The following is a 25706-nucleotide window of genomic DNA, read 5'->3' on the forward strand; positions in this document are numbered from 1 at the left end:
AGGGTCCCCTCTGACCCATGAGACTCTCGCCATGCACAGCTCCCAAGAAAGGTGGACGTTGCTCCTGCTCCTGGTGCTGGACCCCAGGGGCCCCCAAACCGCTCCAGCGCCAGGCTCACAGCGCAATAACCATCGGAGCAGCACCCACGTGGGAAATGACATTACGCTAAGGGCTCGCCAGAAAATACAGAAGGACATAGAACCGAACAATGACTGCTACCTTGCAGGAGGGCTGACAACCTGATGTAGTGCATAACAGCCCAATGCACTGAGTAACGGCCACTGTAGAAAAAGAGCATCTCACTTCATCCCCCAATCAGACAGGCAACTGCCTTTAACACACGAGACACGGTTTGGTGGCCCCAGAGCAAGCAAATTCAAAGCACAGCAGCGCTTCAATACAATAACAGTGCATGTCGTCGAAATGGTCCCCTTACGTCAGATTATCTACTCAATGTCTACTAGACACACGTCACTCCAACAAACAAGAGATGAAGGCCCTCTCCCAAGAGGCGTGTTCCTGCCATATTGAGACAAGCACGAGGGGTCAACCCCAGAAAAAGAAAGATAAGGAAGCTGAACATTTATGGTAACACAGCAAACTTGCACTGACAGGACCCCAGGACTGCAACGATCCATGTGTGGGTAGGGGTCCCTCTTCACAGTGGCCCAGGTGCTGTTTTGAGATCTTGCACTCCGCACAGGCAGATATATCACAGACTGAGCCCTCTTGGCCCGTCACTCGGAAAACACTTACAATTTCCAGACAGCTGCATCCTGGGGGAAGGCAAGATCTGGCTCGGAGACTGGATGAAAACGTAGTGCAACCATTTACAAGCACATAGAGTACACTCAGGGTGTGTGGCCCCCTGCTCTGGGAGTGTGCCCGCCCACAAAAGCTGGATCACACTGGATGAAAGATCTCAGAGGGGTCCACCCAAGCAACACCGCAGACATTCAAACAGGCCCACACTGATCCCTCAATGGGAAGCACGAGTGTCCACACCTGACCAATCACGTAGCCCCCGCCCACAAGCAAGTGAAGACTCCCCAGGGCGTCCAACGTCTCGGGGGTAGATAAGGCCAGAGGAACCATTACATGGATTCTAGAAACAGGTTGGCGGAGTTCACTTACACGGGACAGGGAGGAGGGCACAGCTCTGACGAAAACAAAGCGATGGCAACAGAAGGCCAAAACACTATGGCCACCAAAGGAGACATCGCCTCCCTACTAGCAGAGATAAGAGGAATGCGTTCCAACATTGGCAACAAAGTGGACAACATTAATCTCAGGCTAGACAAGATGGAAGACCGGTTGTAAGTAGTAGAACACAACCAGTCATCACAAGATACCATGGAAACACAAATGAACATATGGCTCAGTGAAATAGAAAGACGTGAAGCCAAAATGGCCCTCAAGATGGACGACTTTGAAAACAGAACGGAGAAACAACCTCCGCTTCTTTGGAATTCCAGAGAAAGAGGGTGAGATGGAAGGCAACCTCAAAAGCTCAATCCACCAAATTCTGAAATGCCTCTTTGAAGACGATTCGATTAATGTCACAAAGATTGAGAGACTTCATAGAGCTGGAGGACCAGCGGGTGGCCCCAGATCAGTGCTAGTCCGCTTCCACAACTACCCCGACAGGCTCAAAATCCTAGATAGAGGTAAAGCGAGCAGACCACTCACAGTGGGTACAGCCCGCATCACCATATTTCAAGACCTCTTGTCCCCGACACTCGCCAAGAGACGTCTATGTCAACCCCTAACAAAATGGCTGAAAGACAAGGGAGTACAATACAGATGGGATATCCTTCTCACTAACCTTTTAACTAGATGGGCTAAAGCACAAACTCATAACGGTATTAAGATTAAGAACGACATTCGAGAGTTGCTCGGAGAGGAGGACCGCTTCCCAGGTGCCATCAGAGGAGACGGAGACTGAGGTTGGAAAGTGAAGGGGCCCAACAGAAGAAGAATACCAGGCATGAGGAAATTCATCAAGCTTAATACACCCTCGCCCAAAGCCTCTTTGTGATGCCCTTGGTCAATGGGGTGGGATGAGGCGCAGACAATCGCCCTAACAATCCCACCCGAGGGCCGCCAACTAGGGGGCAAACTCGGGCCACCGAACGATGGTCAGGCAAAATGTTACTCAGCCTCACAGGGGCCTGGTAAATCGCATTGACACGATTGAAAAATGTTGCAGTTATTAGAGTTTTCGAATTGAAAAGTTACATGAGGGAAGTTGGGAGCACTCAATGTTGTGATTTGGGCTGGGGTCTCGGTACAAGATCTCACTGATGATAATGATAGGTTATTTATAACGTGCTTAATACCCAGAGGTTGCTCAGTATCACCAGATATCAAAGGGGCAACTAACACAGGCTATCAAACAGCCTTATAGGCAACACATTTTGGAACTCTAGTATTGTCAAGAGAGCGGGGGTCGGCATCCTTAAACGGAAGGGTCTACCTCAAACGGAAGGGTCTACGTATGGAAATTACCAAGAACTGGTCAGATACGGAGGGGAGGATATTACTGATCTCGGGGCTCATACGGAACATACAAATCTCCTTTGCCACAGTGTATGCCCCCAACCAGGCATAAAGGAGATTCCTGCAAAGGGCACTAGAAAAAAAATAATGGGAGAAGCACAGGGTCACATCATACTAGGAAGGGACTACAACGTATGGATGGACGCCACACTTCATAGGCAGGGGGAGAAACACCCCATGCACCCAAGAGTCAAGGAGAAACGGAACTAGACACAGCCTTGGAACTCTATGGCCTGAGAGACAGCTAGAGACCTCAACACCCACAGCGAAGAGGCTTCACTTTCTATTCTACACCATATAACACTCACGAGGATCGACTATATTTACACATCCAAAGACCTATGGGATGTAGAGAGAAACTCACATTTACACAATCTCTTCGTCGGACCACGACATGATGTCTCTTGAGAATCTGGGATGATCTGTGCCCCCATAGCTCAAAGTGGCGCTGTAACGACTCATTGTGGAAAGATCTTATCTTAGAAAATTAAATCACAATTCTTCGACACCAATGACACAGGCGAGGTGAGAAAGCCACTTGTCTGGGAAGCAGCCAAGGCCACATTTGTTTGTTGGCGAGGCATCCTCAGAGGGAGCCCGTAAGAAAAGAGAAAGTGCATTAATTGAGAATAGGCTAAGGGAAAAGATAATGACAACAAAGACACATGCCCAATCCTCCCCGCTAAACAGACAAGAATGCCTTCTACAGGCTAGAGACCTAAGAGACAAACTGAGGTCGCTCGAGGAGGGCAAGATCGCTAGGAACCTCCAGTTTCTTAGGCAAAAAAAGGGGACAAGGCTGATGCCCTCCTGGAAGCACGATTGCGCACACAACGAGCCGAGAGGTGGGTGACCGAACTAGAGGGAGTAGGGGACACCAATAAGAGCATGCCAGAAGAAACAAGGGAAACCTTTGCCTCCTTTTACGAAACTGTATACAAAAGTGAGGGCACGGCAACAGAAGGAACCATCGAGCGTTACCCAACGGAATCTTACCTCCCCTCCCTCGCACAAGCAGAGGCTCTGGAAACCCCGATTATGTGTGAATAAATAAATGCAGTCATCAGCCGCCTCAAACAAGGGAAAGCACCAGGTGACTAAGGTTTCACCCCAGGGTTTTACAAAACGTGTGTGGCGATCGTAACTCCCTTTCAAACTACACTGTTCAACGATCTCATTGAGCAAGGAGAGGCACACAAAACCTTCGCCCATGCCCTACTCACTGTAATACGCAAGGAAGGCAGAAACCCTGGACAATGTGGTTCCTATCGGCCAATATCGCTGCTGAATATTGACGCAAAAATATATGCCAGAGTCATAGCTGCTAGGCTTGAAGGCCACCTGCCCAAACTGGTACACCCGGAACAAGTCTGCTTTGGATGGGACGCCAGGGGCAGACACCAAGAGAAAGACGCTTCACTTAATAAACGAAGCCCAAATGTCTCAAGAGGACCCCACACTCCTTTCTATAGATGCTGACAAAGGATTCAAAGGATTCAACAAGGTGGCATGGGACGTTTTAGACAGGGTATTGGTGAAAATAGGCCTGGGCCCAAGAGTCCTGAGGGGAATCCGAGCAATCTACAAAGAACTCAGTAGCAGTCAATGGGGGCCAATCTAGAAGGTTCGACCTGGGGAGAGGAACCAGACAGGGATAACCCTTAACTGCCTTACTATTTGTCCTAACACTGGAGCTACTTGCCCAAAGACTAAGAAACTACCCCAGGGTGGAGGGCATTACGGCTGGAACAAAACATATAAACTCAGATTATACGCAGACAACATGCTGCTTCACGTAACAAACCCACTGACCACCATCCCAGCTGCGATCAAAGTGATAGAGAGATATGGCCAACTGGCAGGAGTCAAAATCAATACTGGAAAGTCGGTCCTCTTCCCCATACATAAAAATAGATTCCACATTTGGACCCACTGGCCATGAAGGTCAGTCTAACCACACCAAGATACATAGGCATTAATGTCACCAGAGATCTTACCAGCTTTTACGAGGACAACTTCCCGCTCCTAAAGACAATCAGAGAAAGACCTTGAACGTTGGAATCGACTCAATTTCATGGATGGGACGGTTCAATGCCATTAAAATGGTGGTACTGCCCAAAATCCTATACCTCTTCCAAATGCTCCCCATCCAGATAGCCAATAACTACTTCAAGAAGACCAAAGCCTCTCTACTATGCTTTCTATGGCAGGGCAAAAATCCCAGGGTCTCAAACAGATACCTTCACCTGCACAAAGATTGTGGGAAGGTAGGACTGCCTGACTTGTATATGTACTACAAAACTGCGCAGCTAAGAGTCCTCATCCCACATCTCAGAGCGCGGTCAGACATACAAGGGGTAGACCTCCACAACTGCCACCTCCATTCCGCCGCAGCGGGTGAATGGTTATGGGTCCCCAGATCTTAGCTACTCAAAAGAATACACAACCACCCCATACTGGGAACCCTGTGGAACATCTAGTACGAAGACAGGGGCATGTAGGGGGTCACAACGTGGCCCTCACGACCGAGTCATCTGTGGGTACCAGGGAACAGATGAGATCCCAGACCCCGCGAGCTATCAAACCTGGTAAGAAAGCCCAGCTAGAAAGAGCGGGACAGCTATGGAAAGCAGGCACCTTCATAACCATACAGGAGCTGGAGGAAGCACTGGGACTCGTGCCACTCCCAGCGTTCCTATACTTACGATTGAAAGGGGTCATGACCAGAGAAGCGTGAAAGGGCAAAACTACAAAGAGGACTCACTCCCCTTGAGAAAATACTAGACACAGGCTCGGCCACTAGGGGATTAGTAGGGGCCCTATATAGAGCGCTGATTGTCTGTCAGACGGAGTTTGTTCAGTGTCTAAGAGAGAAAATGGAGAGAGATCTAGAGAAGAAAGTATCACCAAACACCTGGCTTCACATATGCAGGAGAACGGCACAAACATTTATTGCCTCACAGTACAAACTCGATGGCATAAAATTTCTGTACAGATGGCAATATGATCCCGTTAGACTGAGTAAAATGTACCAAGAAGTGCGTCCCCAATGCTGGCGTAATTGTGGCTCAAAAGCCGATTACTGCCACATGTGGTGGGGATGCACTGCGGTCCAGTCTTACTGGGACGTGGTCCTCAGCTGGATCAAGGATATAGAAGAGAGGGAGAAAGTACACATGCTTATATTGTTTGGCCTAGTTGAGCAGTATGACAAACTCACCAAACTGCAGAGGATGACACATGGCCTGCTCCTAGAGGCCAGAAAGAACTTTACTCCCAAGAAAATCCGAATGGGTGAACGTAGCTCGCAATCTAGATCACATGGATCGCCTAACTGCAGCCATACACGGAACAGGTGGCTCGATTGAAATGGAATGGGCTGGCTTTTGTACACGATATGGCCAATGAAGCACTACACACAGAATCACTTAAATATAGTGTAAGGTTCGTAAAATAAAACGCTCACGTTACTGCATGTGTGGAAAAGGTTGTTAATGTTCTCATGTGTAAGGTGAACTAAAGCGATGTTAGATGTCTGATTCTAAGGTGAAATGAGACTGGGGGAGGGTGGGTCCAAGGTATAATCAGGGTTGCAGTTGTAATAATGTGATGCTCAACTTGTCTACATGTCTCTACAAAATATTTTGTTAAACTGATTTCCTTATGTACATTGTGACATGAAAAATCCAATAAAATTGAAAAAAAAAGGCAAGGGCTTTGGGACTCTAGTAAGATTCAACCACTGGGAGAAACACTTGAAGAAACCGTGAACAAAGATTGCTACATCCTCCTGGACCTTTGAATTGCCCGGTGAAGCCCTGCTGCTGTGATAAAACTCCTTTTTCAAAACAACAGAAGCTCGGGAAGGGACGACTTCTTCCCTTGGTTTAGTGGGACCAACTAACCCTGAGATGAACCCCGCTAGACTGTCTTCCCTGATTGGCTGTACTACTTTGCTGCTGCAAGAGCAATGTGCCAGGGGTAGAGAAATCCATAGTCTAGGGCAACGTCTGCAATCCAGCCAAAAGCTCCAGGAGTCTCCCAAGGACCCTCCAGAAGCAGGACGACCAGCGCTCTAGTCCCCTCACCAGAGTGCAGGACCCAAGGAGTGAAGGAAGCCGAACCGCGATCCACTGTGGTGCCATTTACTGCGCGCAGAAACCACAAAGTGCTGCTGGTCCGAAAAGCGCCTTGAGCTGCCGTAGCTCAGGAACCCAGGATCTGCATCGCTGCAACAGGACAAAGTCCAGCTGGACCACTCTTCTTCAAACCAGAGGGACTGTTTAGACTTGGGGTATTTGGCTCATTCTTTTGAGCTGTGCTCTTCTCAGTTGAGACCTTAGAGTTGATTCCAACTCGGCTTTTCACAGGCTTAACAGCTTGTGACCCACAAGTGATTTTTGTGAAAGACTGATTAAAGAAGTGCCTCAGCTCCATAGACTGTGCTCCAATTGACTTTGGCTGTCTTGGCTCCCTGCAGACTCTTCTAGTCCATGGACTTTGATATTTCTGTCCCTCATAGGTGGTACATGTTTTAGACTTAATGCTGTGAAAGGCTTATCTAGACTTCATTGAAAGATTTAAGCATACTCACATGCTCTGAGAACCTCTTGAACCTTTTTCCTTCCTTTAACCTTTCCTTTCTGCAACCTCAGAATCTGCAAACTATAACTAGTGATATATAAATGCCATTACTGTCCTTGTGAATGAAGTCACCTCCGGGTGCAAACACTCTCCTTACTGGCATTCACATATCCTTGCCAGTATGTTTGCTGCCTTTCACCAAACGAGGCCCTCAACAAAGACCTCTGTCTGCTCCCAGTCCGCTTCCGCTTGTGTGCCCCCAGCCCCCTCTGGTGCCACGTGTTGTCGCTGTGTACCCCCAGCCCCCAGCCCCCTCTGGTCTCCCCCAGGTTGTCGCTGTGGAACCCCAGCCCCATCTGGTCCCCCCAGGTTGTTGCTGTGTGACCCCAGCACCCTCATGTCACGTGTCATGCTGTTTGCCCCCAGCCCCTTTGGTCCCCCATGATGCTGTGTGCCCCAACCCCCTGGTCCCTGTTAGGCAAGATTGTATGCACATTCTCAAACCCATCCAGGCTAACCCTGACTCAGCAGACCAGGTCACTAGTACATCCCTGCTTCTCACCAAACTCTGGAAACTGGTGGACAAACCTCACCCTTTCCACGGGGACCTCCCACTCTGGAACTTCTTCCCTGATGTCCCACAAGTCCCACATTCCACTGTCGCTTGCTGGGCTGCCGCAGGATTTTGGCACTCTGCGATGTTTATGAACAGGGCAACTTCCTTGAGTGGACAGACCTCCCACTCCCCCTCAAGCAGAAACCCGCGGCGTGGCTACAGTACTCCTCCCTCTGGAAGAACCTCAAGGCTAGATACCTCAACTTCCCCACTATGCCACCTGATGAGCCCATAATTGCGGAGCTGTGCTCCTTCGATTCCTCTAGGGGAAAGTATCAAAGTTGTACACTACTGCAGGCTAGAGCTGCCCCCTCCTTCACCAAATTGAGACATAGGAAGAGGATCTCGGAGTCGAGATGACTGACGAACGCTGGTCCCGTATGTGTGCCCGCACCCATAACGTTTCCTATAATTCACGGTTTAAATTAATACAATTTAAGTTGCTGCACAGATATCACCACACTCCAGGCAGACTTCATCATATGTTCAGTGAACTCCCCTCCAGCTGCCCTAGATGAGGTGCTGACCATGCTCCCTACATCCATATGAATTGGTCCTGTCCACGTCTTACGCAATTACGGACCGAAGTATGTTCCACACCGTCTAGCATACTGGACCATACCATAGACCCATCCCCGGTGCAATGCCTCTTCCACGATTTTCCCCAGTTGGGACGCGACTCAAGGAAGCTAGCTGGACTCTGCGTGATACTAGCTGTACGCTGCATCTTAATGAACTGGCTTCGGCCTAGACCACCCACGTATGCACAGTGGCTCAGGGCAGTCACATGGGCGCACGACACTGAGGAAGCCTGGGGTGAGCTGCAACACCCGCACTCAAGACGAGAGACATTTGGCAGAAATTTTGCAGCTATATGTCTAACAGGACCTCGAACTCAGACACGGAATCCTCTACTCCCGTCCCCTCCCACCTAGCACCATCCCATGAACGGTGACTCTTGAATCATGTATCCGTGATATCTCCTACCCCTAACCCCTTAACGTATGCAAAATCCCAACACTGTATTGTAAAGTATAATTGTGCCAAATATGTCTTAACGCCATGTTGTGAGCATCTGTTTGTCTGTGTGTTGTCAAGTCAAATAAATAAAGGTTGGAGGGTTTATAACCGTGGCATCGCGTACGCCCCGAACAAGGGGCAAGATCACTACATACAAAACGGTACAAAAGCTTGAAGGGTTTGCCAGAGGGAATATAATTCTTGTGGGGGACTTTAAAGGAATGGTGCGGTCAGAAATATTATTGTCCCTATGGTTCGGCCATGTGTTTTTAACCGTAAGTCGATCGATCGTACAAACATTTCCTATGCACCTTACCCGAGTTTTCGTCTCTTGAACCCAAGCGAAATCAGGCAGCAGGGCACGGCCATTTTGTCATAATCTTATCACTTGCCGCATCGCCCTGGCTGACCTGCCTTTGCGGCACTAAATCATAGCCCCCGCCCCTTAGCCTGACATCACTAGACGCGTACCGCCCATTTCACAACACCAAAGCACGTCCCGTGTCAACATTCTCTGCACTTCAGCTAATGACGTGTCGCCATAGAAATGGCAGGAAGCCTCATTCCTTGATAAGTATAAACAGACCGTTTCACACCACAGCAGATTTTCTTTTCCATTCCTCTCACTGTATTTCTTTGAGTATTCTGTGACTCATTTCTGTGCTCTGGTCAACTTCCTTTGTTGCTTGTAGCCCGTGTGAACAGATACCAGTACCACCGCTATAAATTATTTTCGTTCGTTTACCACACAATGGCAACAATAATGCCCTACCTGTACGAGCCCGAGTATTCCGAGGAGGAATTACTGGAAAGAGAAAGATGCAGAAACCATGGGGCTTCAGACAACAGTTGGGAGGACGATTCAACAGATGAAGAACCTGGGCCTAGTCGCATGGACGGTGTTTCCACCTGGTGTACCTGCAATCGGTGCGCGCTAATGCCAACCGAGGAGGAGAACTGCTGCTGCCGAGAAAACTCTGGATGCTTGTCCTACATATCGCCAGGCGATCCACAGCCTCAATGAGTTACCGAGCTGCCAGACTTCAGGGCAGCCTGCCTCACACAGTCCGTGTTGAGGATTTTGATGGTGCTTATGCACAAACTTCACAGTTTGCCTCATAATCCAAGTAATGAATAAGTATACTCTGGTTGTGATGTCAGTTAGGCCACTACTATTTCATGGTTGTCTCCTATATTCTCGTAACTTCAATATATCATTGTCATATCAGTTTAGTCTTGCAATTCTCTACAAATAGTCGCATAAAAGTCGTTCAATATTGTGCAGTTTCTAGTTAGCATTTGTCCTGGCAAAAATGCCATTGGATACAATAATTGTCATTGACAACTAAGGTTTAATACGCTTATATTGCTCATTTAAAAACAGTTCCTATCTTTCTTTTTCACAGGTGGTACAGGCTGGTGGCCTATCGTTCGTTTACATGGTGGCTTCATGGGAGGCTTGGACACCGCGTTCAACGAGTAATACCAGCCTGTGTCGTTGGTGCCATTAGATAAACTTTCCCCAGTGACAGCGGTCAGTACAGGGGATTTTCCCTCGCTGTGCTGCAACCAGACCTTTACAATGTGTAGTAGTTTTGTGCCATCAAAATAAGAAACCAAATAAAGCACAACATATTTGTTATCAATTGTTGTTTCAGTTTTTAAGTGAATCAAGTGCGTTTCCATTCAGCAGTGTTCTGGTGCCTTGTCTGCACACCCCAGGCCCATCCATCCATCCCCCCCCTCCACTATCAAAGGCAGTTCGCACCAGTGGATGTGCGCTGCCAAGGGGTGCTGTCAGGGGTGCGAACGGCCAAGGTGCCAAACACCATGAACACTTCAAAGCTATATTTCGCGCAGGGGTCATTGTTCACAAGGCCTCCTCAGACCCAGTGTCTCCAGGCAGGCTCCCCTTCAAGCAGGCCACGCCCCTGCAATCCACATAAGTGAGTCTCCATTCAGCAGTGTTCCGGTGCCTTGTCTGCACGCCCCAGACCAATCCATCCCCCCTCCACTATCAAAAGGCAGTTCGCACCAGTGGATGTGCGCTGCCAAGGGGCCTGAACAGCCAAGGTGCCAAACACCATGTACACTTGAAAGCTATCCTTTGCGCAGGGGTCATTGTTCACATGGCCTCCTCAGACCCCGTGTCTCCAGGCAGGCTCCCCTTCAAGCAGGCCGCGCCCCTGCAATACACAATACCACGAAATATACACGTCATTCATTCACAAACACACCCCTTTTTGTAATTCTTTATAAACCACTTGATATTTATCATGAGAACATCTTTGAGCACTGCAAGTCAACTCGTGAACGTGCTACTCGAGAAGCCCAATGACCGATGCTAATCTGCTCTTCGTCGTGTTATCTGTGAACTTCTGTGACCGCTTCGAGTGAACTCTCGAGTGTGTTACCTGTGAACCTCTCCCTGTTCTCCTGCCACTAACTACTCTGCTTGCTGAATCTAACTGTGTTTGTTGGTCAAGGTAAGGGCATGTATCCTAATCATATCTCCTTCATTTGTAAATTTATATCTATTTCGAAGTAACGTACCCAGTAGTGCTATGTTAATTTGTCTCATTGCTATTGACCCGAGTTTTTTGTTAGGTTATCGATATATCAATTTTTATCAGTGTCAAATGGCATCGAATTGCATCCTTCACGGACTGTGTCTATAGTATAAGCATGTTTCCTTTTCATGCACGATAGAACATTCAAGGGACGAGTAACATGTTCTGATTTTCAGCACATCAATGAATTGTTTGTGAAACTTATCCTATTATACAGCCGCCCACGCTGCACTGGTTTTGCTGTGGTGCCCAAAAGAAAGCGTGCAATGAACAATGTATGGTCCAATTCCTTCTTTGTCACATTTTTATGCAAAACAATTTTCGAATAAGGTTGACCTTTATTTTGCAGAATTTACAACAATGCCTGCATGTTCTATTTTTGGTTGCCCTTCGAACACCCATGACAATTCTGAAGGCATTACAATGCAGGTATTCCCTAAAACTGTTGATCGAATAAGAGAATGGGTCAGATATTGCGGATATCCACCGGAAGAGCTTGAAAGTAGAGTCAAACAAGTCTTGGCGGACAAGAGGGGTCATCAATACCGCATCTGCAGCCTGCACTTTACATCTGGACACTATAACTTGGGATTTGGGCTGTAGTAGGTCAGAGGCTCTTGCCCTCCTCATGGAATAGCTGCTCGGAGGGAGCTCATGGCCCTGTAGGACGCATTCCTTCTGACTTACATGTGCTGTTAGTATTAGACAAGAGGTTTATAAATCCCCGTGAATTTGGCCTTCCACACCGCTGCCCAAGCTGCAATCCACTCCTTCACATACACATTTCTATGTTTCGTGCATGGGCCTCCTGCCCTAGTTGCAGCACAACGCCAGGCCTCAATTTCAGGATGGCTTCTGGATTCCTAAGATTGGGTTTCATTTTTCTAGTACAATCTACTACCAGTAGTTACATAATAATCCATTACAAGGCAGCTTCTATTGACACCCTTCCACACCCCCCCCCCCCCGCATCTTTCCCGAGCCCCGACAAAGCACTGTTAGGCCTATGCCACATTCAGAACCTCTTGGGGGCCTGGGATGATCAACCCCCCCCGCTTCCCAATATAAGCCCGACTGCTCTGCCACTCTACCAAGGTTCCATGAATAGTACGGACTGAAACTAAGAGTTGGGGAATCTATATACCATTGGGATAGATCAAGTCTTATCCCAAAGTGGACTTTAGGAAATCTCCCCGAAAACACACTGCACTCAGGCTCGAGACTCAGGGTATTGGCGGTTTCTTCTGGCACCTCTATAGCAGCCTCTGCCTGCAAGGCATGGGCTGCCCAAAGTTTACTATGCCGGTTTTTGAGAGTCTTGGGTCGAAAAAGCTGGCAGGCGGTTCATCGATTTTCAGGGTGATCTCGGGGAAGGCACAGATTGTACACTTTTCATGGGTGTCCTTCAGGGATACTTGTGGCAGGAGGGGCAGACTTTAAAGGGAGTGTTTTCCTGATAATGGAAACTGCTAACTGTGCAAATAGAAAAGCAGGGAAGTGGAAAGGTAGGCATTCTCTAAGGGACACTTGGAATGTGACACCACCACCCACCCCCCTCCCTAATGTGTAGGCCCAAGCCTCGACAGCAGTTGACGAGGAGTCTCTCGGCAATGGTGGTCTTTGTAAAGTGCTGTCGAGAATAACAGCATTAGTCTAACAATAAGAAATAAAGGCTAAAAGCTAAGAGCTCCGCAACTTGCAATGTCCACTACGTAGGGGAAAAAAACTAACAGACTTAGACGCTTGAATGACAATGGGTACTATGGACTTAACACTAGAGATAGTATTACAAACACGCCCAGTCGACGTCCCTTTTTAGACTTTCAAAAACAAGTCATGCAATACTCTGCACATACCACTACATAGCGGCCTATGCAAATCATGATATTCTAAGCAGATCACAAGCCTCAGAAATAAATATATACACACCCACACTAGAGAAAAGTGTGCTGACTAAGTGTACCTTTGTGTCGACTAAATAAATCTACTTGAGAGTTGAGGCTTGTGGCTTTCATTTAAGAGGTTTGGCTTACCTTTGGCAGATACGTTCGTCTCCCATTAGGATTAGTGTTTGTAGCATCCTCTTAGGGTGGTACAAAAACTGCCTCAACACAGCCAAGATTCTCCAAGTCAAAAATAAAACATAGAAAATCCATCAACTAAAGTTCAAGCCACAAAGACAAGGCAGGTCCCTCAGATGTCATGAACACACTGAGCTCCTGACTAACACCATGGAATGCACAGAGTAGTCAACGCCGGAAGTGGACACGTCACATCCTTTCAAAACTAATTGCCACAGAAGCACACCATGGTGTACTCCCTTCTTGCTTAGTAAGTATTCACAACTAACACCCAACATACAAACATGCAGCAGCATCCCCTACCTAGATCATAAAAAGCACACAAAATCCACAAAGAGAAAGTACCACCTCTGATTAGCACGCATGACAAATTCTACCCATCACACCTACCTCACCTATAATTACTCAGTTACCTAGGGCACAGGAAAAAAAAAACTATCAAATACTAGCCCTATATTAGTATCAAAAAGTTAACAGTTTGTTAATGTGTCCAATGTGAAAACCTTCACTAGAGAAAATACAAATGTTCTAGTCTTTTGTAAAGATGATAATAGGTATCCAAGTTTCAGCCACACTTTCAGGGTTACTATTTCTACAAGGGCATTGTGCCAGCATGCTACATCCATCATGGAAGTAGACAACATTAAAGACCAAACATTTCAATGAACGAAAGATGCTCCGCAGATATTTCTTGCGATCTAGTTTTTTTTTTCCAAGGTACTCACCCAAGTCCAAAGAAGCCTGCATGGATGACCACCCAACTCTGCACAAACCCTGATCATGACAGGATACTTCATAGTAATATTTGCCTGTTAATAGAATACAAAAAAAAAGCAAGATGATAGGTCTACACTTAAAGACACCACTACAATAAAGCAAGTTTGCGCACAACAGAATTGTATATCTGTAATTACTAACATGGCGGAAAAAGTATCAAAGTAACGACAATGGAAAATGCAATTATAGCATACTTCTATTTTGTCACAAGGAACGACATACAAATGAACAGTTGGTTGAATGATGGCTTTAAACAAACGTAGCAAATTGGAAAAAGAAACTGTAGTACTTTTAGGAAATTCTAGTGTCATGATGCCTGGGAGGGAGAAATGTGGTTATCTGATATTTAATTTGTATCGCGCTCGTACACAAGTGTTTGTGTTATACACATGTTGATGCAGTGCGTTACTGTATTCAGCTTTCTTTTTGCTGATTCCTCTCAACTTTCTCTTGGCTTTCCTGTTATCTTCAATGTTTTTGCTAACAGAGGCACTGAAGTCTTCTTGCAGCCGCATCGCCTTTCATATCTATGCTAAGTCTCCCTGACCTGTGAGACCCTCAGCACTTTTTCTTGGACTGCTGGATTATTTGTCTATGTTCCTGAGTGAGTGGGAACCTTCATCCCCCACTCACCCTTTCTTTTACTCTTTCCATCGAAGGCATGTTTGTTTCTCTCCATATTTTATGTTGGGAATCATACTTTCCTATAACTGTAAGGGACTGGGGGGACTGAAAAGGGTGCGGGGACTGAACAAAGCCCTTGCCCATCCCTCCACCCCTTTGTTGTTTGCGCCGGTGCTGACTCACAACGGTCAGGCTGTCTAGACGTCTGATCTTGGAAGCCCCGGAACCCGCTGAACGGCCGCCCCTTATCAGAGCATTGATGCGACTGGGTGTGGCCTTCGGAAGGATAAAGACTTTGCAGTTTGGGAACTGTTTTTCTTTTTATCTAGCTCCTCATCGGTGGTGGAGCGAAAGAGGTCACCACCCTCGAATGTAAGGTACAATATGCCTTCCTGGACGTCTGGGTTGAATTTAGTAGCCCGAAGCCAGGCCGTCCTTCTCATGTCCATGGCGATGCATTTGGCCTGACGTGTCAATGTGGGCCACGGTGGACTCCATGATGTCTTGTGCCACCAATTTAGCCTCCGCCAATCCCGCCTTGAAACTTGCCTGCTCTGCACCGGAAGTCAGCTATTTACCACCAAAACCTCTGGTCAACAGCTGCCAGCATGGCATCCAGGTTGGATTGACGAAGGTGCAGTGAGGCGTTGGAATATAGCTTTCCATAAGCAGCCAAGATCTTCTCCTCCTTGCCTAACAGCGCAGAGGACGAGGTGGCCGAGGACTACTGAGGCTTGGAGTAGAGTGATGCTGCAGCGATCACCGAGAATCCGGTTGAGGGTGTGCGACAGCAAGAGTGGATCCCCTTTATTTCCCTATACTTGGTGCTGAGGCGCCAATTGACAGGCTGGGCAGAGTGGGGCTTATGCCACCTTTATATGGCCAAGGCGACAAAATCCTTCTGCATCAGGATCCCTGTTCTAGCCACAAGGCGTAGAGCGAGGACCTCAGCCAGGACCCCCGCCTCCGGTTGTTCGACCTCAGTTTGAGGAAGCCCCAAGTACTCTGCCAACCAGACCGGGTGGAGGAGTGCTAGGCACCGAGAGCTGCGGTGTGGGGACCGAAGCCAGGGGCTGCAGCGGAGGCTGGTGTGGAACCGCCTGCACTGTGGGAGGCAGGGGGGGTGGAATCGAAGGAGCCAGCAAGAGCAGCAGGAGCTGCCCAGGAGCCATAGAGAGAATTACAACCGGCGCAGGGGTCAAAGGGAGCTCGTCCCGGATCACATCCCGAAGGTTGGCACCCATCTGAGGAGATCTCATGAGAGTGAGGAACTTTTCAAAGAACCTGTCCTCACATGCCAGTAAGGTGGCAGGTGATGTTGACGGGGTAGCGGGCGGCTGCTGAGGCAGGTGCATACATTGTCTAACCGGTAGTGGGGTAAACCTGCCCTGCAATGCTGACGGATAAGCTGTGGACCACGTACCTGGTTGACACCAGTCTCACCTTATAACTCGTTCTCCCACCTGCTCCGTTCCCATGGGCGGTATCGGACGAGCGGCCATCCAGTCGAGCTGCATGCCAAAGTCTTGGCTCACTGGGCCTGTCCTCCTCTGGCACTCTTGGGGGTGGAGCATGAGAGCTTTTCTGCACCTCAGGACTGGGCCTGGTAGGCATGTTGCCCCTGGCAGTATCGCCGCTAGTGCTGAGTGCAGGCGCCCCCTCGGACATCAGGCTGGTACAAGGGCGTAACCCCTCGGGTGTACACCCTGTAAAAGAACCTCGCAGTCCCTCTGTACCTCCTCTGGAAGGATCTAAAGACCATCTGGGCCTGGCGGCCGGTAGCTGAAATCGCCTCGGTACCAGTGCTGGTGCGATAACCTGAAAGTTTCCTCCCGCTCTGGTGTTTCCTTGGGAAGGAGATGCCCTTGCAGGGTGCGATGGAAAAAAGCGGCCTTACCTTGAGCCGTAATTTACGCCTGACTAAGTCCTTCAAGTCCTCTGGAGAAGACTTCTCGAAGCACTCCCTCCACCGAGCTAGCCTGAACTTCAGAGCATGCGGTGTAAGCACGTTGCACATGGTACAATCCTCCCAGCTGTGGTCGGGCCAAGGCAGCAGAGGCAAATAGCGTGGGTATCGGACATAGGGAAGTGCCCTTCGCAGGCTGGACACCTGCTGAAGCCCGACGGCAACATGCGCCGGGGAAGGGCGTGGCGCCAGAGGACAGAGTGCCCGATTGATAAAAAGAAGACAGACAGAAGTATCTGGGGAAGAGCACGTCGTAGTACAATGCCGAAGCCAAACAAAATGAGTGCTGGTTAAATCGACCCGTTCCAGTCTATGTGGAAAAGGGGACTGAGGAGTGGCGACGGTGGGCGGAGACAAGGGAACTGCATGCTCCCAGTGCCATGCCCCCACTCTCCTGTTAAATTAAAGGGGAAGAAGGTTTTTTCTGGTGAAAAAGGTTCTGTCTCCCGTCCCTAGCGAGGAACGTCCATGCAGTATGGAGGATAGGGGACCAGACGCAGGAGTACAATAGTTACTTTTAGATTACTTTAATACCAGGGTAGTAGACCTTACCAATTGTACCGGGACGCTGAGCAAGAAATCACAGTAATATTAACTGGACAATATACTTTTCTGCTCTAGTGAAACAGATTGTAGGAACAGTATAAACCTATAACTCTGATTCAGGATAACAGTTATTCTAGGGGAGTTGGACCTTGGGGAGTAATATTCAATTACATTTGCTTTTCAGTTCACATACTAAGGGAAGCAATAAATAACTTATTTTAGTTTAACACAGTTATGCTCAAGGTAAGTAAAACCTATACACTTTTTTACAGGAGCTATAATCAAGTTAAAGGTAGGTGTAAACCTAAGACTGTATTTGTGCCGGTCTACAACAGACCAGGGAAAGCAAAACCCAGTGTTACACATGAATGACTCAGTTAATCTAGGTAGGTAAAACCGAATGCAGACTTATTCTGGACAGGCCAACAGCAAGTCGGGTGAAGATATTGATAATTATGTGTTATTTATATTGCGCCTTAATCCAAAGCGCTTTACAGAGCACATATTTACATACAATATCACCCAACCGAAATTGGTACTCATTTATCAACCTTTGAAGGATAAAAGGTGGAGTTGGCCTTGCCGGCATTCGAACCTGCGACCTGCAGATCACACTCAGATTGCAGCAGCGAGCGCTCAACCCGCTGAGCTCTCTTACCGGCTATGTAAGATCCAGTTGGGGGACACTCATACATTTATCCTAACAGGAATAGTGAAGTGAAACAAAAAGCATTACTTGTGGGGAAGAGGCACAACCAATTCACAGGTGAGTAACTTACCCTTATAAATACTTTTCAGAATAGTGCAACACACAATCAAGGTAAGTAAAAACTTTTGTAACCGTTCACTCTCGAGTTACAGTTACCAACCAACTCTATTACAAATAAGTAACTTTTAAACACGTCCGCTCTTTTCTAGGCAAAAGGCCCTATCCTTTGAAGTATTTACCTTATACTTGGAGCATGAGTGTTCTCAGTGGCAGAAGGGAATGTCACTAGGTTCTAGGTTCCAACAGGCAGTGTCAGGATAGGTTCTAAAGTAGCAAAAGTCATTCCTAAGGAAGACTACTAGAACAAGTAAATACATTACTTTAGAGTTAGTTGAGGGTACAGGGGCTTCACAGAAGATACCCTAGGAGGATTCCAGCAGTGGACCTGGGTGCACTGGACGAGAAAACACCCTAAAACTACACAGGAATCACAAGAGACTTAAGGTAAGTAAATACCCAAGCCAGCACAGTACCTCAGCAAGGTATTAGCCTAATTGACCTAAAACATTTATATATAAATCAAATAAATTAGATCAAATGTGATTAGGTTAAATAGACCCAAAACCCTCAGCACAGAAGAAGATTAAGCAGCAGGACGACTTCAGGATCTGCAGCCAAAAACCCGGATGGTGCATTCCTTGTCGTGGTGACTGAAAACAGGACCTTGGATGCAGCAGGGATCAACGGGAAAGGCTCTAGGAAAGGTTTTCCTTGCGACTGATGCAGCTCCGTGTATTTGGCGTCTTTTTCAGGAGCACAGAAGACATATCATTGCTGCAGGTTTCGCCCATTCATGCACAGCCTAGCTGTCTATCACAGAAGGGTGGCCGTCCTGAAAGGACAGCCAGCCAGCCAGCCAGCCAATCAGGACTGGGTGCATATAGGCATTCCTAAAGACAATGGACAGGGGGGGTTTCGTGAACCACCCTTGCTTCCTGCCCTTCCAGACACACTGGAGCCAGAGGCGGCTTTCAGTATTGAAGCCTGCCAAAGGCAAAATGAACAAAGGGCTCAAACCTGGCTTGGCACGAAGAGTAAAACCCAAGAAAGACCTCACAAACAGAAAATGGCAATAAGAGAAGACCAGGGCCATTTTGACAAACTTGTCACCCATGGTTGCTATACTGGAGCCGAGGATTCAGCCTGCGGTAGAAAAGCACAAGGGTACGGAAATTAAACCACTGCCACCAGCCATTTAAAGCAGTGAGGGTAACAACATTTTTTACATGAGTAGGTAGGAAAAGGGGCTAAGTAACCCCCCAGCATTCCATATAAGATGGGGTGTGCTGGACCTACAAAGAGAAAAGGTAAGTAAAGTCAATTTCACTTTACGATTCTTGGGAAAAGTAGTTAACACAAGAAAAGGTATTTAAACCTTCTGAGAAATCTAAAGGATTTCTCTGCGACACTGCACTGAAGGTGCTGTGTGTCACTGTACAAAAAGTAGATGCTATGGAGTTTGTCAGACTCTAAAAACAAAAGAAACATAATCCAAATACGGTCAAAACACATGAGAGGGGGCCACCAGGGGGCATGTTGATGTATACAGCACCAGCGCAACTCTCCCGACCTGGGGGACCGGCAAAGTGGATTGAGTCCCCAGCATTGTCCCCCCACATCCCACGGACAGCACCGACCAATGGATGATGACCCCCCCCCCCTCCCCCCCGCCTCGGCACTCATGAGTGAAAAAAGTAGCAGAGTCAGCCCGCAACTAATGGAGAAAAGTGTGTCAGCGTCATAGCCGAAACCGAAATTGACTGCGACAGGAGGAGAAACAAAGGCAGTGGAGGGGAGGAGGGGTTGCATTACCCCTCCACCACACAAACTTGAGGTGAGCACCGCCGGGGGAGCGAGGGCACCCTCCCCCCCACCCCCTCCCAACAGGTGGGTGGCTTGCATAAGGGAGGGAGCAGGTCTGCCTGGGGGACGGGTGGCGAAGGGAGAAGTGCTCTGCCGCCACACCGCGGGAAAGCACCTTAGGACAGTGGGGGTCCCCCGCAGTGGGAAAGATTGTTCCGGTGAGGGAGAAGGAGGCCGAACTAGCCTCTAGTGAGCTCCGCGAGTGCTCCACAAGAACCACGTGGAGCGGGAGCGACTCACTTCAAGGATAGATGTCTTCCGTTCCACATAGCATCCAGGAGCGCCTCAAGGCCTGGCAACAAGCGGGTGTAAACAGTGTTTGGAGCAGGGAACACCGAAGAGAGGGGGGGGGGGGGGGGCTAGCCTGAGGTGGCAGGAGGCCCAGTGGGAAAGTAAAAAAAAAAAAACACAAAAAACAACAAGTCTTACAAAAGACTAGGAACAAGTGAGGAGGAAAACCACCCCCCAGCCTATACAGGATACCCTGTGCCTGGGGGGCTGCACCCCGCCAGGGAGAGCGGAGAAACACAGCCCCACCCAAAAAAAAAAAATGTAAGAAAAAGGACTTAAAAAGGACTCTAGGAGCAAGCGGGGAGGAGGAGCTTCCCCCCCCCTGAAGAGAGAGAGCTACTCAATACAACTACCCACCAGAGTTCAGTAGGAGTGGGCCAGAAGGAAACCGCAACCCCTACAGATGGAGCAGTGAGGTAGCCCAGCGGGGAGACTGGCGCGACCCAGAGCAAGGACACAAGGGAGGACATTAAACCTGAGGAGCACCAGGACAGGATGTGGAGGAATCCCAAGAACAGCTACAGTCGGCGAGATCCTGCAAAGTTGTGGGCCCCTGGTCCATACCTGGGGCGTGTGCCCACTTTGTGGGGGCTCCCCCTCACAGCCCTAACCAGGAGAAGGCGCCATTCATTCGGTGCAGGACAATAACAAGGACACCTCAAGTGCGGGGTTAGGGGGGTCTGGAGAGGAGTCGGCTCTCCCCCAGGCCTGACCGGTGGGACCCCAGCGACATCAAGTGAATCTGGTAGGTGTGGGCCTCCAGGGATTCCAACTAGGGCATGTGCCCACCTTAGTAAAGAGCTGAGCCATTCCACGCCCCAGGCATAGGAGGAGTCCGCAGAGTCAACTAAGCGCTGTGAAGCCTGAAACAGGGGAAGGAAAAAAGGCAAAAATAGCGGCGAAAGCCGGACACAGAGTGTGAGCCCCCAAATGAGGGTGAACAGGACCATCAGGGGTCTCAGCAAGAATGTGTGTGGTATAATAAAAGGGGGAGGCTGGAGGGCTTTAAAAAAAAAAAAAGACAAAGAAAGGACATTGGAAGAGAAGTCCTACAGAACGCTTCTTTGCCCTCTTTGCATAAAAAAGCTCTGCAAACTACATTACCCAGCAATCCTAGAGCCTGGAACTACTTTCTTCAGGCCACGTTGCGAGTGGCACGGCAACGCGCATACGCGAATATCCGAGCACGGGTCTTGTGCTCCGACCGCCAAAGCAAGCGGTCGCATTCATCGGAGCTCCAGCCTCGGGGGGAACACTGCGAAGGGCCACGCCCCAAGCAATCTCCATTCCGGCCTTTCGCAACATTGAGATACGTGGCGCTGCCTCGAATGGGGAGAAGGGACGCATGCTAAGTGGGAGAAGAGGCAGAGGGGATTACACGCAGGGGGCATTGCCCAAAGTCTACAGACCCCCCCTGCCCTTGAGAAAACTAAGTGTGCACGCTGTCACAAAGCTTCGCCACAGTAGGGCATGACTCAAGGTGCATGGAACTGCACCAAACCCCATCACGCTGCAAGTCCTGAAGCCATGCATACCAACCACTCCCTGCATGTTGGAACCGTATAATTAGCCACGTGCGGCTTATGAGAACCGCATGTAGAAAGGCCACATGCGGCTGGCAACGGCATTGAAAAAGCATGCTTACAGCCACATGCTGCTGACCGGTGCATGCTAAAGGCACATGCGGCTCTTGAACAAGCGCACGCCCAAAGCCACATGCGGCTAATTGCTGCATACCAAAGCCATGTGCGGCTTTCGAACACACACCCAAAGCCACGTGGTATTGGGTCACAAGCTGATTAGGCCAGCGAGTTGCAAAAGTTGCAAGCACTTTCACCGCGAGAGGTAAGTACTTTCAGTCTCATTTCAGAGTACCTTTCAATGAAGAAAAAGATGCAGCTGATGACTTCTGTTCCTGGCAGTTACTGCAGATCTTGCTGTTCCTGTGCCTCAGTCGTGGGGACCAGATTGACGGCATCGGGGGATTCCTGCACTGCACTGGGACTGGTCAAAATCTTGCAACTGGCAAACTTCAATTCTGGTGGCTGTAAGTAACGCACAGAAGCTGGTGTCCCTCTCCCTGGTTATACGGTTTCCATGCAACCAGCTCCGAAAAGGATGTCCAGGTGGCTTACTTTGGAGTTGATTGCTCCCAACAACTCAAGGGGAGAAGTCGTCCTTGCAGGGCTTCTCTGTCAAGGTGAACTTGACGATTCAGACCGGCAGCAGGGCTTCAACGGACCAGGAGTTGCAGCAGATGTCCTCGTCTTTGGTTCTTTCGTTCCAGTGGTCGACTGCCTTCCAAGCCAAAAGCCTTACCTTTTATTCAGTTCTCTCCCATTCATTCCAGCCTAGCTGCCACTCACCCAGCAGAGTGGCTGTCCTTGCCAGACAGTCAGACAGCCAATCACTACAGAGTATAGGGGTTTCGGGCAACTCCCTCACTTCCTGCCGCAAGCAGGCACCCGGGAGCCAGAGGCAGGCTTCACTCGTGAATCCCGCCAAAGGCAAAGCGAACAAACCTGGTTTGGCACGCAGAATAAATCTCAAGAAGGACCTTTCTGCAAAGAAATTGAGAAAAAAAGAAGACTGGGGCAATTTTGACAAAAATGGCACCCTTGGGTGCTTTACTGCAGCTGCAAATGCAGCCCATGGAAAATGCACACCACGGTAGTTAAAAGTAAACCACTGCCACCAGCCATTCATTGAGGAAAGCTTAACATAAAAATGGGAGTTCGTCCAAAATGACCGAGTCCCAAAAGTCCGACCCCCATTTGTTTGCATATATATATATATTGGGGAGTTAAAGTTGTTAAAAAAATGCTTAGGGATAAGGTGGGGGGGGCTTTAGGGTCTCCCCCCACATATATATATGCGAACAAATGGGAAATATAAAGTAAAAAAAAAAAAAATGACTTTTGGGACTCACTTTTTAATTCGGTCTTTTCACGCAGATCCAAAAATTGTACATGAGAAGCTAGATAAAGTGGATACTAAGTAACCCACTCCAGCACCCTATTGTAAGATAGTGAGTGCTGGGTCTAGAAAGTTACGTGAAAGTAAAGTCAATTTCACTTTACTGCTCTGGGAAACAGTAGCTTATCCCAGAGAAGCTATTTAAACCTTTGGGAAATCTCAAAGACTTCCATGTGCCACTGCACTGAATGTGCTGGGTGACAATGTAAAAGATGATGCTTTTGGAGTTGTCAGACTCCACAAACTAAAGAAACAGAGTGGGACAAAGAAAAAAAAAATCAAGTCCTCAAAATCCAGCAAAGTTGCTGGGGGTCTCCAAGGTGGAGGGAATTAGCACATGTCCCAACAGCCATGTAGACTGATCTTGGGGGAGTGTGGAGTGGAAGGGAGTGGAGAGGAGAGTGGCCCGGCTGGGAGCCGAAAAGGGAGATATACAGACAATACGAGAACCCTCGGATCTGAGAGAGTGATAGATGAAACTTGCACCACTGAATAAAAGTTGATTTGGATGTGGGGCTGGGGGGAAGTGAGGGGGGTGCAGGAGAAGGAGGGGAATTAGCACATGTCCCAACAGCCATGTAGACTGATCTTGGGGGAGTGTGGAGTGGAAGGGAGTGGAGAGGAGAGTGGCCCGGCTGGGAGCCGAAAAGGGAGATATACAGACAATACGAGAACCCTCGGATCTGAGAGAGTGATAGATGAAACTTGCACCACTGAATAAAAGTTGATTTGGATGTGGGGCTGGGGGGAAGTGAGTGCGGTGGTGCAGGAGAAGGAGGGGGGGGATTGGTAGATCTAGACGATTTTGATCACTGTGGGTTATACATGTTTTCTGTTATTATGAAAATGTCTGGTTTACTTTATAAATGCTAATCCAATCAAGTAAAAAAAAGGAAAATAACACATGAGTGAGACAAAGGGCTCACTCACTCCAGGGTCAAAATTAAAAGTCCAGCATAAGAGCTGGGGGTCTCTAAGGTTGAAGGGACTTAGCACAGAAATGAGAATTCTCCCTAACCTTAGGCATACGAAACAAATTCCCAAGTAATTTCGCCTCACATTTGTGTAACTCATCGATCAATTTGTGACCCCATACCTATGCTCCAAGAAGCAAAACTGGTTCTATTTCTGCCTTCTAAAGCTGCAGGATGGTCTTCATAGAGAAACTACCAGGTCTGCCAATAAAATAACTAATTGTGTGCACGATAGTGAGAAATCTCCTTCGTCTTTCCAATGTCTCTTCCAATTAAGATTTTTGTCCACAATGACTCCCAGATATTATATGCTCCAACACATTCAACTACAGACTTGTTAATGCACCACTGTGTCATCATTGCATTTATTCTTACCGGTAAGGGCCATGATCTTTGTTTTAGTGATATTAATGCAGAGTCCGTAGCTTTCCGCATATCCAAGAAGTGCATCTAGCATAATCTGCAGACCTCTCAGTGTATGGACTAGGACCAATAATTTTTTCATAGAACATGAAACTTTCTATTTACAAAAACATGGCACCAGCATGGGCTCTACCTTTGCCCCGGATTTGGCCACTCTCTTTATGGATGACTTGGAGATACATTCTGTTTTCGCTGAACACAACCCATTTAAACACCTCATGAAAACGTGGGTCCGTTAGATCGACAACGTTTTCATATTGTGGGGAGGTGACCAAATGGAGCTTGAACTCTTTTTGACTTGGCTTAACAACCAAGAGCAGTGCATCAATTTTACAATGCACTCACATGTCGACAAGATTGCGTTTTTAGAACTTGAGATCTATAAAGATACTAAGTTTGGTACTACCCTCTTTAGAAAAGTCACAGATAAAAACACTATTGCTTTTTGATAGTTTTCACCCTCTATCTCTGCGACAGAACTTACCTTTCGGCCAGTTTCTACGAATAAGAAGAAACTGTAGCCGCAGGGAAGATTTTGAGACCAACAGTAAGGAACTATCGAACAGACTCAGAGCCAGAGGTTATCCTTCATACATTGTACAGCGATCGATGAAGAGCTAAAAATGCCAACAGACAGTCCTGTTTGGTGCCACAACCACGAATAAAGGAAGAGAAAATTACATGTGTCTCCACATTTTCTCCCATAAGTAACGATCTGCGCAGGTGCATACTTAAACACTGGAACATGATTTCACCCTAAATAAGCCACGTTGAGGGACAAATTGGTCCATACATGTAGACCACCAGGGACCAGGGTTAATAATCAACACTCTGGGGTCTACCACCAGTAGTGGGCCACTTCAGATGTGGAAAATGTTCCATATGTAAATTAACAACAGATCTGAAAAGTGTAGATCTGAAAGGCAGAATTTGGAACTTAAAGAGTTTTACCAACTGTAACTCGAAATAGGTTGTATATGGCATAAAATGTCCATGTGGACTGCTGTATGTAGGCTAAACAAAGAGGCCCATACGGCAAAGGATCTGTGAACACAGATCTTGTGTG

The 25706-nt window shown here is 48.1% G+C and overlaps 1 protein-coding gene across 2 annotated transcripts in view; it reads right to left on the minus strand.

The window, feature by feature from the left end:
* DDX1 (DEAD-box helicase 1) overlaps positions 1-25706 on the minus strand; it is a 795552-nt gene that overhangs the window by 567007 nt on the left and 202839 nt on the right. For both annotated transcript variants that reach the window (XM_069605939.1, XM_069605941.1), the window contains exon 8: positions 14157-14240. In XM_069605939.1, coding sequence (XP_069462040.1) covers positions 14157-14240 — 84 coding nt within the window. The remainder of the gene's footprint in view (positions 1-14156; positions 14241-25706) is intronic.

Source organism: Ambystoma mexicanum, chromosome 4p, assembly GCF_040938575.1.
Source record: "Ambystoma mexicanum isolate Mex_15411 chromosome 4p, UKY_AmexF1_1, whole genome shotgun sequence".
NCBI classification, from domain to species: Eukaryota; Metazoa; Chordata; class Amphibia; order Caudata; family Ambystomatidae; genus Ambystoma; species Ambystoma mexicanum.